Consider the following 13,265-nt stretch of genomic DNA (forward strand, 5'->3'; position numbering starts at 1 on the left):
GTTTCATTTTATTTTTTTTTTACTTAAACATCTGAAATAATTATTAAATTAGAAGTCCGGACCAAAACTGGTTAAATGATTCGTGCTTACAATAAACAATAAACAAACTCAAAGCAGTGCTTGCTTACCACTGGCTTACAAACTAGTAAAACATGTTCATTAAAGTGGCTGTCATCTATGAATAATGTGGACTAAACATATTCTGCATGCTGTCAATACCTGAACAGGTACTAACGGTACAATTTGTGGTATTAAGTTCAAGTAAAGGTTACGCCATGTCAGTGTGTAGAAACAATAGGTATATGAATGTGTGTTGCCATCTGCAGTTTAGCTGCTAAATCACAGAAGAATTGTAAGAAATAACAAAAACCAATAAAACATAACCATTTCGGATGTCACCTGTAAGTGGAAAAACAAATTAAGCATCATTCACGTCGATGGAATCAAAAAGTGAAAGTCAAACAAAACTTACCTGCGCTTGTTAAGTTACAGGAATGAGTCACTGAAGACACCCCCTAGTGATATCAGTGTGGAGAGATATACTACAGTATCAGGTGTAGCATGCATGATGGTACAGAATTACATGACACAGGCACGTGACACTTAGGGGAGATAAAGGTCTGCGCGCGCATGTAAGCACTTTTTCAGAAATGAAAGAGAACGAGCGATGGCGATAGTCACACATGATATCAAGCTATCAAGGGCCAGTCTTGCTGGACTATGATAATCACTGAAAACCTTTTCTCGATTAGTTTGATATGAGCCAAGATAACTTCAACAACATATCACATTTCTTTCACCAAGACATTTTATGCGATGATGCTCGGTCGCTTTTTTTTTTTTTTTTTTTTTTGTGATGATCAAGCTTAAAATGTTTCTTTTCTGATGAGAAAGAAATCAAAATGTACCTTAAAAATCATTGAAAACATTTTGTTTTCTCTGCACACGCACAAATAAACAACCGCGAACATTCATCAGTTGCTATCCTCGTCGATGACTATAAAGTTTGTGCCATCAATCAGTGACGTCACGTGTGTAGAGTCGTTAGGGAGGCGCTGGTGTCGTGACTTTGTGTCAGACACTGTCCACCTTGTTTCCACTGAAGTCAACATGAGTACACGTGTGCTGTCATAGGGCTGTGCTTTGTCTTGTGCATGATTAGTACAAGCAAACCAGATGTCAAGCTATCATTCAATAAACTTTCTACATTTCACAGGAAGAGTGCGTGCACACAACAATGTAACGGTGTTTTTCTAGGCGCAGCGGTGAATGCCCGCGAATGAAATTTTGATCCGTGTTTGAAAATATAATATCTTTTAACCTACAACATAGCTCCATTTAAAAGAGAATTTGTGAAACATTTACGTGGTTTGAATGTTACAAATTATAGGTTTTGTTTTTTAGTAAAATCAAATTAAAGACTGTAACCGTATGAGGCAAAGAAATTTACAAAGTGGGAAGTATGTTAAAAGCTCTAAGTTAACAAAAAATATTTAGACAATATACACCAATATAACGTTCCCAACAAGGATACATTAGAATATACATTAGAATTTAAATATTACTGTTTCCTTCTCATTTTTTTATCGTTTGAGTACAAATCCACCTTGAGTTAAGTAACCGGCAAGCGACTTCAACATGGCGCTTAACTCAACTCAATCTCTGCCTACTTTCAAACATAACGAAATACCTGATTGGCTGACATTTTTTTCAGACGTTAATGGGATGTCATCAGGGATGGGGAGTAGCTGTAGCCTAGCTACAGCTACTGTAGCCGGCTACAAATTTTGTAGCTTGTAGCTTAGCCGGCTACAAATTTTAAAAAAGTAGCTTTTAGCCGTAGCTACATTTTAGAAAGTAGCTGTAGCTTGGCTACATGTTGGCTACTTTCACGACTGTAGCACTCTAGTAGTGTACAAAGTATAATGTCTTTGGGTTGTAGATTTGCATCTATATTCCAGAATGTTCAGCACGGCAGCAATGTAAAAGATAGAATGTCTTTGTGCGAGGGAGGAAATGATGTTCAACAATGTAGCGATGTTCAAAAATGTCTTTATTGCGACGAAATAGAATGTCTGTGCTAGAATGTTCGAGGGGAGGGAGAATAAATAGCAGGGCTGACAGTGGTGTGGGACCTCTTTGTGAATTGGAGAGAGAGAGAAGTTAGGCCAGCTGAAGAGAAAAAGATACTGAATTAAAGAAAACTTCAGTGTGGAATTCAATCTCGGTGTTATTTCTGGTACGACAGCCTCTACGTAGCCATTTGACGTGTTGGTTACACGACCATTCGTCGACAGCGTGTCAGCAAGACGACGACAGCCACTGCTCTCACTGCTCGGTGTCTTGACAGCCAGACACCACGTGTCTCGCACGCTCAGTAACCGGAAGTACTGTGTATTCCACGTGGCTGGAGCGATTTGAAAAACGAAGATGGACGTACCCATCAATTTCCAGCCTTATTTGAAATTTTTTACATTTTGCGAAGCCACAAAATGTGGCTATAGTTTCAAATGCAAGAATTGTTGAGAGATTGTTCAGTCTGGCAGGACTTATCATGACAAAGCTGCGCACTAGGTGACAGACAGCAACTTCGAGGGCCAAAGTTCTGGTCAAATTCAATTCCATGAAGGACTAAAAGAATGTAGATTTGTTTTAAGGTTACCGGTACACTCCAAAAATTAAAATCCATATTTTAAATATCTTTAAGGGTTTTTAAATACAGTCAAATCTCCCTACTATGCCACCTACGGGGACCGAGCAAAAGTGGCATAGTAGCGAGAGTGGTATAATACGGAGGGTTCGTAAAAACGGCTTTATTTGCTCAAGTTACCCGTCAGTCCAGAGCTCTCAAGAATAGTCGGCTGGCGCTAGCTGTCTCCTCTCATTCTCCCCCTCACCTCTTCATCCTCCACCCCTCCCAACCACATCTGCACACCTGCATCCTGTCGCTAGTCAACTCCCTCCCGCTCTGCCTCTGTCACGTGACTGTCACCCGGCCAGCGACCACCCCCCATCGCCACCCTCCACCCTCCCTGTGTGCGTGCTAGGTTCCATCCACCTAACTGCAATGCCCCACACTACCATACAGTATAATAATCGAGCACTGCGCGGAATTTCACAACTTGAGCCTTTTAACAATCATAAAAAGTGGCATAGTAGCGAGAGTAGGGGGTGGCATAGTAAATTTTTTTTTACATTGAATTTATAGTCGGGACCGAGCAAAAGTGGCATAGTAGAGAGATTTGACTGTATAGAGTAACAAAATAACATACATACAGGTAGTCCTCGGGTTACGACGGTCTCGAGTTACGTCGTTTCGTGGTTACGACACTCATTCCCACTTACAGCGACAGTGATAACAAAGCAACGTAGTGGGCTATTATTGAGATGGAAATATTATTGCGCTTTGGTTGGAAGACCAAAATCAACGCCGTATCCCTGTGCGTTTATGGTTTATTCAGGAGAAGGCTAGGTGACTGTTTGAGGCGTTGAAAAGAGAAAAAGGGGAAGGAAGTGAAAGTGAAGAATTTGTGGCGAGTATAGGGGTTGGTTTATGAGGTTTAAGGATCGTGCCAATTTCCATAACATTAAAGTGCAAGGTGAAGCTGCTAGTGCTGATGAGAAAGCAGCAACTAAGTTTCCTAATGCATTGGCAAAGATAATTGAGGAGGGTGGTTACTGTGCTCAACAAGTGTTCAACGTGGATGAGACAGACTTGTTTTGGAAACGTCTGCCTAACCTAACACTGTTTATTACTGTTACAGCACTTACAGTACAGTATTTCATTATTAAACGTACTGTACTACAATATTTTACTGTACTTATGTTTATTGATAATTATGTAGGGTACTGTGTTAGGATAGGTGTTAGGATAGGCTAAGTGTTTGCAGTACTGTACTGTTATTATGGTACAGTACTGTATGAAAGTATGATCCGACTTACGTCGAAATTCGGTTTACGACGTCGCGTTGAGAACGGATCCCCGTCGTAAGTCGAGGACTACCTGTATAGCACTTTAAAACTGTTTTTCAGTACCTAAAGTGAAAATTGTGACTTTAATCAACGATTTTGTTTCAAAACGTACAAGCATTTAAAAAACAAATTTACACAATACCATAAGTCATATACCAAAGGTTTTGGGTTTTTGGTAAACTAGAGGCACTGATAAGAAAACTGATGCATAAGGCGTTTTGATATCTCAAGATTTCTAGGAGATATAAAAAATCAGACATGGAGACTCAGTGTGAATGTGGCAATTAAATATTTAGAAAATATTTAGAAAAATGTTAATTTTATCAAAAGTAATGTTTATACCATATTCTCAAATGCATCACTTTGTAGCTTATGCATTTCTAAACAAAATTGCAAAATGTTACTGCTGTAGCACAAGGCAATCTTGAGAAATATGTTTTTATAGTTTAGGACTGGATGTCAAAAACGACAAACAGAGAAATTCAAGCTTACAGATTTAAAATAAATATATCTTGTATCAGATCATTTTTGAAAAAATATATTTCAGTGTTTATATGCTACATTTGACATCCTACTATATAATTAAGTCTATTCTAGTATGCCAGGACTATACTTTTCACCCTATCAGCTTTTGGAAACAATTAGTTTGTGTTCCTTTCTTTGTTTTCAGTGTCAGTGTTAGAAAAAAATGCCTTATGATCTGCTTGCCTAAATTAGATTAAGCAGTGTTTTACTTCAATTCCATGCAAACTCATTTATTTCAATGGTCTGTTGTTCATAAACTCATTTATTTCAATGGTCTGTTGTTCATTGTCACAGTATTGATAAGAGGTTGACATTTTTCATCACCACATAACCTAACTTATTGAAAATTCCACCAGGTACCTGATACTTAACTGTTTAGTTTTCATTTCTAAGTAATAGGGAACAAATAGTTATAGAAAACAAATGTTTATCGGAAAACTTATATAATTTCTTTTGTCACTAAAACAGGATGAGGAAAAAGATCCAGAAATGTTTAATATAATCGTAAAATACGTGTACTTATTGTGTGAAAATTGGTGGGGGAGGAAGGGTGCAAGGAATGAATGAAAGCATTTATGGATTCACTAAATAAAATTGTCGGTATATCGCAGTTCTCCGTTTCATTATTATAATAAAAACTTTGTAAAGCAAGTAATAGTGTTTTGTGTGTATGTTTGATGTTTGTGTATATTGCTACAGCCAGCTGGCTACAGCTAACTTGTTATAACATCACGCTTTTAAAAGAAGCCAAAAGAAGCCAAAAGAAGCTGGCTACATTTTAAAAGTAGCCCAAAGTAGCTGGCTACTTTTTGGAAAATTGTAGCTGTAGTGTAGCCGGCTACATTTTGAAAAAAAGTAGCTGTAGCCTAGCCGGCTACAAATTAAAAGTAGCTTGCCCATCCCTGGATGTCATCTATAGTGGATTAACTCCTAAAAGTTTAAATAGTTTCCTCCCTTATATATTCATTCCTCTATGCACAGAGTGATGTGAGTTATGATGCTACCCTGCTTGTAAGCTCGTAGTACACGGCTGTACGACACGTCTACCCGACTGTGTGGCTCGTAAGGAAATGAACCAACCGCCGAGATAAAGAGTATCAGTTAAGGCAGTCCCACTTTTTCCAGATTATGGTTTAGGAGTATTGCATGACAGCCTTCATACCTGGTAGGGTTCATGGTTTAGACTCAAGTACTACAAGAAAATCTTCATACCTGCTGCTGGCGATGGTTAGGAATCAAGCATTACATGAGTACCGAGCTTTTCTTTATCTCCCAACGTGGTCTCGTCGTGGCTAGGAAACATATTCAGTCAATTAGTCGTCTTCTCTCTTTCATCGACAGAAGCTTTATATCTTGTTTTGCTGGTGATCATACAACCGCCAAGTCTCGTGTCTCTCAATTCTCTGGGATTCTCCTACCATTACTTAAGAGAGTCGTCTCCCTCTCATTTTCTTCAGCTGATGTCTCCCTTTGTTGTTTCAAACCAATGTATGTCACTTTTCACCTGTAAGAACAAAGTACCTACTCCTGTTAATAAAATGAGTAGACTTTTCTTTGGTCACGGTTTGTAGGTAATCTTTATCGAAAAAGAATTGTTGCCATCAGGAGATAACTTACCCTCGCTTTAAAGCAGCGACCCCTACAATGTAGTAACCGACCTTTCTGTCCTCTTCTTGCCACCCAAAGCGAGGACATGTCAGTCTGCGAGTTAAAAAAACACTTTTTGCTAACACTACTATGTGTTATCTATGTGTTATCTATGTGTTATCGAAGCGTTTCAAGCGTAAACACGCACACAACAGTCATGAAATGTTAGTACCGACATCTCGTCACCTATGATTCCTGCAACACAATTTGGCTTGGTCATCTTTGTGTCAGTGTCAGTGTCAGTGTCAGTGTCAGTGTCAGTGTACGACTGAGGTGATCTCAAGAGACTTAGAGCCAACACGCGCACAATAGTCTTGTCATCCTAGTTCTGTCACCTTGTCATGACTGCAGATTTAATGGTGTCTCGTGTGATGGTGGTCAGGAAACAAACCAACCGTCACAGTTTATAGTGGCTGTCCTCGTCAAGTGCATGTCTTACCAGCACCAGCTTCTATGGAGGACTTCAAGTAGCGACGTTTGTCTCTGTCAGTCGGGGGGAGTGGCGGTCGAGCATCTTTCCCAGCAATGCTGACCATAGAAGGGGGTCATCCAGTGAGGGGGATGTTTTACGCCGAGCCAACAACAAAAGCTATATCACAGCAAGACAGTGAGACTTATCAACAGATGCCATATGCAGAGAAAGAACAATGTCCCCTAGACGAGTTCTGTACCCAGGGCAGCCAACCTTCACTGTGTTGATGACAGGCGCTGAGCGTTGCGCCACAGGATCGCCCCGGATCATCCAAGACGATCGCATTGTCGTCAAGGCAGATAGTTCCAGGAGTGCGTGTGTGGATGTGTGACGTCCGTATATATATTCCATGACTTCACAAACTCATTCGGGCTACTTTCACACTTATAAGTCTCGATTCATTTTATTGTGCTGACGGTAGGTAGTCACACCTAGTTCTTTAAGTAATCATCACCAGGCTGCGTTTTTAATGCTGTTGGTGGAAGGCCACTAAACACTATGTCAGACTGTAAGGAATCCGTTTCACAACAGGTGATATGTATATGATACTACTGACAGTTATATTAGTTACAGTTCAACGAAAATGCACCAACAAGCAAATAATAAAATTGAAAAAAAAATACAAGTGATGAGGACACAGCAACCAATCGAGAAACATAGGCGATGATGTCACAGATCCATGGATCCCCATCACACACAAAATCTGGCGCAGTGCGCGGGCAAGACGAAATGTGATGAAGAGCTGTTCTCCCCCCCCCCCACACACACACAAACACCTTCTAGCCAGTTAGGCCAAGGGACATCGCTCTCTCACAACGATAACAGTAGTTGATATACTCTGATATACCCAGCCCTGTGTGTGTGTGTTGCCCCTCTGCCATGGACAGGCAACTGCGTAATTAGATGACGGATGTAGAGGTCGTGAACCCCACGTGAGTTTCGGACCTCACGTGCGGCAGGAAGAATGTCAGAAAAAGCATGCATGAGTGAGTGAGCATTCCCGCACGAGTTGTCAACTAAGACAGACGAATGTAATTTGAGATAAAGAGAGTGCGGAATCAGTATAATTCCTTGCCTAGACAAGGTATGTAAAATGATGTTTTAATATCTTTGTCTACCTCCATGTGATGTAATAATATGTGATTGTTGAGATATTAATTAGCCCTATATGAATATTTAAAAGAGAATATTTAAAAGAATATAAGCGTTTCAGGAATTACCGGCGAGGAGGAAGTGCCAGAAAGAGGAATTATCGATAAAGAGAGATTTCGAAAGCAGCCGCCAAGACGGGTGATACCGGTACATGTGTGAGTACCAACAAAGGAATTGGTGCTTGGAGTTCCTGGCCAAGGAACGGAGCTTATGTGGAGGGACGAGTAAGGAGGACCCGCCGAAAGGGATCTCTAACGACCGGAGGGCCTGGGAGCCTGGTATCGTCTACCAGCATGTGTGTTATTTTTCATGGAGATATGTCCAGTGTTGTGTGAGGGGAGTTGTTCGCAGGAGGAACATTCCTAACGCTGAGGATCGAGAGAGAGTATCCTACATCAAGTGGCAGATGACAGGACTGGAAAGAGTAAGCTACACGAGGAGAAGTAAGTGAGGACGTTTACTAAAGGACAAAATAGTTGTGTATTCGCCAGTGACGCCTACCAGTAAGTTGAACTATTTTGTTAACAGAAGGAGAGACCTGTGTCTACTTAAAATGAACTTTAGAGAGATTATAAGTTACTCCTTGTGTGTGTGAAAGATTCTGTGACATTTTTGAATGTATTAACGTGCTTAGAAAAGTTGTAGTTGGATTTTGTTAGCAGTTTAAGAAACTCCAGAAGACCTGCCAGAGAGCGGTCTTGGATGATGTTAGCAGTAGAAGACCTGCCTGCGAGCGGTCTTGGATTAAGTTAACAGTTTCATTGAGTGTGCTGTGTTAATTGTAGTTGTGTACGGTGTGTATGTTGGAAGTTTTGTGTATATATTAAACGGACGTCCTGAACTGAGGTGATCTCGTATTGTTTTGAATGCGCACGTCCGACATCAGGTCGTGACAGTCATCTCCTACTCATCTGTGATGTTTATTGCACCGTTTGCCTCTGTTTAGGATGGTTCTCCAGTTCTTGTGCTGCGTCATTTCCTACAGCAGACATCTTCCACCACTAACGGCTTCTGTCTCTTCTTCCGTCTTTGGACTTTGGACTGAACTTGATTTTGTGTTTCCTTTACTGACAAGTGTAGTTGTTTTAGCATTGAGCAGCAGTGTGCACTATTGTACACCAGTGTGGGCCAGTATGGACCATTGTGTCTAAAGACTGACAAAAGTCATATCAGACAATCATCAACAAAGCATAGAGCTAGCGGTGACATATTGTTTGTGATTGTATATATATAATACAGTCAGTGGTCATATCTACCTTGCGGGGCGTTGTGCATACTCCGGAATACTTACATACCAAAGATGTGATACACAGGAGTGGGAAGGGTCGCCATGTTTTATCACCTGGTAGCCTACAGGTGTGTCTCACTGACCTCCGCAACTCTCGTCCTTCTGATCGTTGTAAGGCAGCCTGGGTAAGTTGTTTGTTATTTGTTTGGTTATCGCTTAGTTATTGTACTATTAGTTAAAGGTTAATTACTTTTCACATCGTTGTTGTCAGCTTTTCTTTGTAGATGAAAGACACTGCTCGTTAGGGATGACCTTCTGTTGCCTGCTTTCTGAGTGAGCGATGTTATCTTCATCGGTAGCATCGCCTCTTTCTTTAGGTTTAGTACTCGGTCTGTCATCTCACTTCTTGTGATGTGAACTGTCGAAAACAAACACGTGACTTTGTTTGCTGGATGAGGTCTACTTTGCTTTTACATTTTATTGGCTGCCTTCTCTCACTGTCGCCCCTCTATTCCTTGGGATTCTGTAGTTTTCTGGGAAGATATGCTCAGCGTACGTTCGCTAGTGCTGCTTTAGAGATTTCTTTTGAGAACTTTTTGCTAAAAAAACATCAACATATAACACAAGAACAACCAGCACACAGCGAGTTCAGCGCTCTAGCCACGTGACCAAAGACACAGGACAGCTGCAGTCCAACACACAAGTGACATGTCTAGTCCCAAGTTACACATGTGTTGACTCCATCAAAACAGATCGCGAAAAGGTTTTCTTTAGTCAAACAGATCATCGACACACAGAGGTACACACGTGCTTTATCTTCGCCATGATCATCGCTTTCCTGACAGACGACAGTAGCTGTCCACCTTCATCTTCCATCCCCATGACGTCACTGAGGGCGAACATGACGTCAGCAATGGCGGATTGTGAGACTTGGTGTCGTGACATGTCACGGTCAGGGTATAGTGTGTGTTATGACAAGATGTTGACAAACTGTAACAGTGTCATGTGATCGTGGTGTAGGTATTGTATCCTGTCATTGGTATTTATTGTTTATTTGTTGTGTGGTGTATGTTTATATTGTCAGCCTGGTGTTTGACTGTTGTAACAGTGCGCACGTGGTTCCTGTGGGTGACGTCACTGTTAAAACTATTTTAACCACTTAACAACAGTTTGTACATGTTTTAAACTAACAACAACAATCTTTATTGAAACACTCATTGTGAAACGTGTGGGCGACATTTATAAAGGATGTGAAACAACATGTGTACATCGTGTGAATGTGTTTGTGTCAAACAGTTAAACGTGTAACACGTGTTGTATAAGTGAGCCGCTAGTGTTTGTTGTGTTTACATCAATGAATCTCTTAACTCAATGAAGTGGGTTTGATGAACCACTCGTGTCTGTAGTTAGTCTCAGAGTTCTGTCCCTTTTGTTTACCACTGGCAGTAAACAACATCAGACTAAACACTTTAGTGCACGGCACTGACATGCCAGTCTGCTGAGTTCCTTTGACAGCACGTGTACAACATATAGACACATTGACACAGATATCACACTGGTAGACTGACACATTGACACAGATGTCACACTGGTAGACTGACACATTGACACAGATATCACACTGGTAGACTGACACATTGACACAGATATCGCACTGGTAGACTGACACATTGACACAGACATCACACTGGTAGACTGACACTGGCACTGATCTGCTGACAAATTAACACAAACACACATTTCTAACAGACAAACTTGTTGACACTTGTTGTTGTGTAAACAGAGACACGGACCTTGTGATCTAAAAATCTGTAATCACGTCATGTCTATGACGTCATAAGGTGATGACGTAATAGACTGAGAAGAGGACAAACACTAAAAGTCAATTGTTGATGTAAGAGACTGACACACGACTACAGCAGGTGACAGGTGTGTTCACCTTCTAGCGGCTTGTCGTCAGGGGAGACAATTACAAGTTGTGACGTACAGCGGGACATGAGGTCAAGTCGGGGAGAGGTAAGGTACCGTGGTAACAACTTAGATCTAAGTGAATAATAATGAGGGTACTCCACACACACGACGACTTTTCTCTCCAGACCATGAACACGATCTCCATCCGCCATCCACACCACGTCACTGCGGGCCGTGGCCACGTCCTCGATGTCATCATCCGTCATCACCCGCACTGGGATACCCGCTTCTTGCAGTCCTGTGACCACACCCAACTGATCACTACCGTCATACCAGTACAACACCAGCACGTCTCTCCACTGTAGACAGGGTGTTGTGCGGCAGCTGGTAGAGGTCAAAGTTGTAGATGTTGTGCTACTGCCTGTCAACATGGATATAAACAATAGCTTCGTGACGTCATCACGTAAACTGAGAGACACGTCACTAACACACTGACTTACTTACAAGACTGTTTCTCACCCGTTCGTTATTTATCACACATGTAAATGTTTAACTGTAAACAACGTTACACTACACAACACACACACCTACCTGTAACACCAACACGGAGGCTGTGTAAGAAGCTCGCCACCTCACTACCGCACGTCACACAGTCAACTGGCCTGTCACCTGAGTGACCCTGACCTCGGTGATACAGTCGTCTGACTTGCGGGCCGTCTGTGTGGTCGGGTACACCTCGTTCACTGTACGGGTGGACAGCACAGAGGTTAGTGATCCTCGGGTCCTGCTCGACTTCCCTGACGACAGCCGGTGGAGAGCGGAGGGGTCTGGTGAAATGTTCCACTTGCCAGCCGGCGGGTGCGTTTTCATGCAAACAACGTGCCGCCCACAGATGGAGACGAGGAACTTGTGTCAGCAGCTTGTCACACAAAGTCTGAAAGTTCTTCATTTTGTGGGCTAGACTGTAACATAGTATGTAGCTAGACGTGTTACACTGTGTACTGTTAGCAATGTGTAATCTGTTTGTGTATCATGTGTAATATTGTTACCAATGTTGTCATCAAGTAAGTGATGTCACAATAATGACACGCGTTGCAACACATTCTGTGTAACAGTCGATGCTTCAAAACAAATCTATTTTGACAACACAACACCTCCATCAGGTGTCACAACCGATGAGGAAACATCACCTGTTAAACACCAAATAGTTTTAATCCAGTAAATGCAGACAGCATCTACAGGTGTGTCTATCATCACATCACACTCTGCACAACTCACCTGTAATCACTTCCTGCTTCATCAGCGATGACGTACAACGACCCTCCGCTCGCCGCCTGTGACAAGTCGTTGACGGCCTTTTCCACATCTTTACCGTTATCAAGATGATACAGCAGGAGGTGAGGCTGACCGGGTGACACACCTGCTGACTGTAGTGTGTTTACTGTCTGCAGCAACAGGTGATACAACATGCTGCACGCTGCACGACTCACCCTCCACGTACTGACAACGTAGACGTGGTGACCACACCGCAGCCACTGTATGGCCATCAGCAGCAGCACCACAGTTTTACCTGTACCGGGCGGTCCGGTGACAAAGAGTGTGGGAGGCGCCGTGTGTAGCAGGTGAACTTGCTCCGGGAAGAGTGTGATTACAGCAGGATAGCACTCTCCTGTCCACCACACGGCCTGACCCAGGGTCTTGACACTCACACGTGGAGGACATGTGCATGGCACACTCACTGTTGTCGCCGGACCGCAGAACCTGGTATAAACAAATGTTGGATACTTGAGCTCCTCTTACTTTTACAATAAACATCACATCAACTGCTGTGACTAACCCTGTATATTGAGTGATTTACATTATTTACTACAAGAGGTTTGTTACATTCAGTAATAATGTTAAGTACTAACGTACTTCTCTGGTCAGAAACAAAACAATAAAGTGAAAGTAGTTACCACATTTTGTCTCTCTCTCTGTCACTAACGGTCTACTGTCTACTAACAGTTGTACATGTCGCGATGAAGCATGAATTCTTCTCTCTAACTTTATTCTGTTCACCAATAAATACTCTCACCTCCGCAATCAAACACTAACCGGGAAATAGCTTTTGTTAACTTTGTGAAAATAGTTTAGCTGAGTGAATAAACAAACTAACCTGATATTACTGTTACAAATTGTAAACAATGTTCATAAAAGTTTTACAATAAAACCTAGAATTCACGTTTCTCAAGGGACCGCCGTAATAAACGTTACATGGAGGAAACACTTTATTTATTTCAGATGACACCCAGACATGGAGACAGTATGACAGACACCGCATGTCACAATCCTGTGTAAACATATCACGATGTCGAAGTC

The 13,265-nt window shown here is 41.8% G+C and overlaps 2 protein-coding genes across 3 annotated transcripts in view; one reads left to right on the plus strand and one right to left on the minus strand.

Annotated features, from left to right (window-relative positions):
* The window catches only part of LOC112574793, a 453,350-nt gene that overhangs the window by 369,411 nt on the left and 70,674 nt on the right, over positions 1-13,265 (plus strand). The gene's annotated exons all lie outside the window — the stretch shown is intronic.
* On the minus strand, positions 10,176-12,420 carry LOC112574821. Its single transcript, XM_025256139.1, has 3 exons — positions 12,186-12,420; positions 11,499-11,869; positions 10,176-11,328 (listed from the first exon to the last, which is right to left on the minus strand). The coding sequence occupies exons 1-3, from the start codon at positions 12,374-12,376 to the stop codon at positions 10,910-10,912; spliced, it is 981 nt and encodes a 326-aa protein (XP_025111924.1). The 5' UTR covers positions 12,377-12,420; the 3' UTR covers positions 10,176-10,909.

The sequence above is a fragment of the Pomacea canaliculata genome, linkage group LG11 (assembly GCF_003073045.1).
Source record: "Pomacea canaliculata isolate SZHN2017 linkage group LG11, ASM307304v1, whole genome shotgun sequence".
In the NCBI taxonomy this organism is placed as follows: domain Eukaryota; kingdom Metazoa; phylum Mollusca; class Gastropoda; order Architaenioglossa; family Ampullariidae; genus Pomacea; species Pomacea canaliculata.

What these genes read in the sequence shown, in the direction of transcription:
- LOC112574821 (XM_025256139.1), bottom strand. Translation starts at nt 12,376, where the DNA reads ATGTTGTATCACCTGTTGCTGCAGACAGTAAACACACTACAGTCAGCA. An exon ending in GAAGCAGGAAGTGATTACAG is followed by an intron (nt 11,870 to 12,185) that starts GTGAGTTGTGCA and finishes ACTATGTTACAG; the next exon opens with TCTAGCCCACAAAATGAAGA. An exon ending in CCTCCGTGTTGGTGTTACAG is followed by an intron (nt 11,329 to 11,498) that starts GTAGGTGTGTGT and finishes CCATGTTGACAG; the next exon opens with GCAGTAGCACAACATCTACA.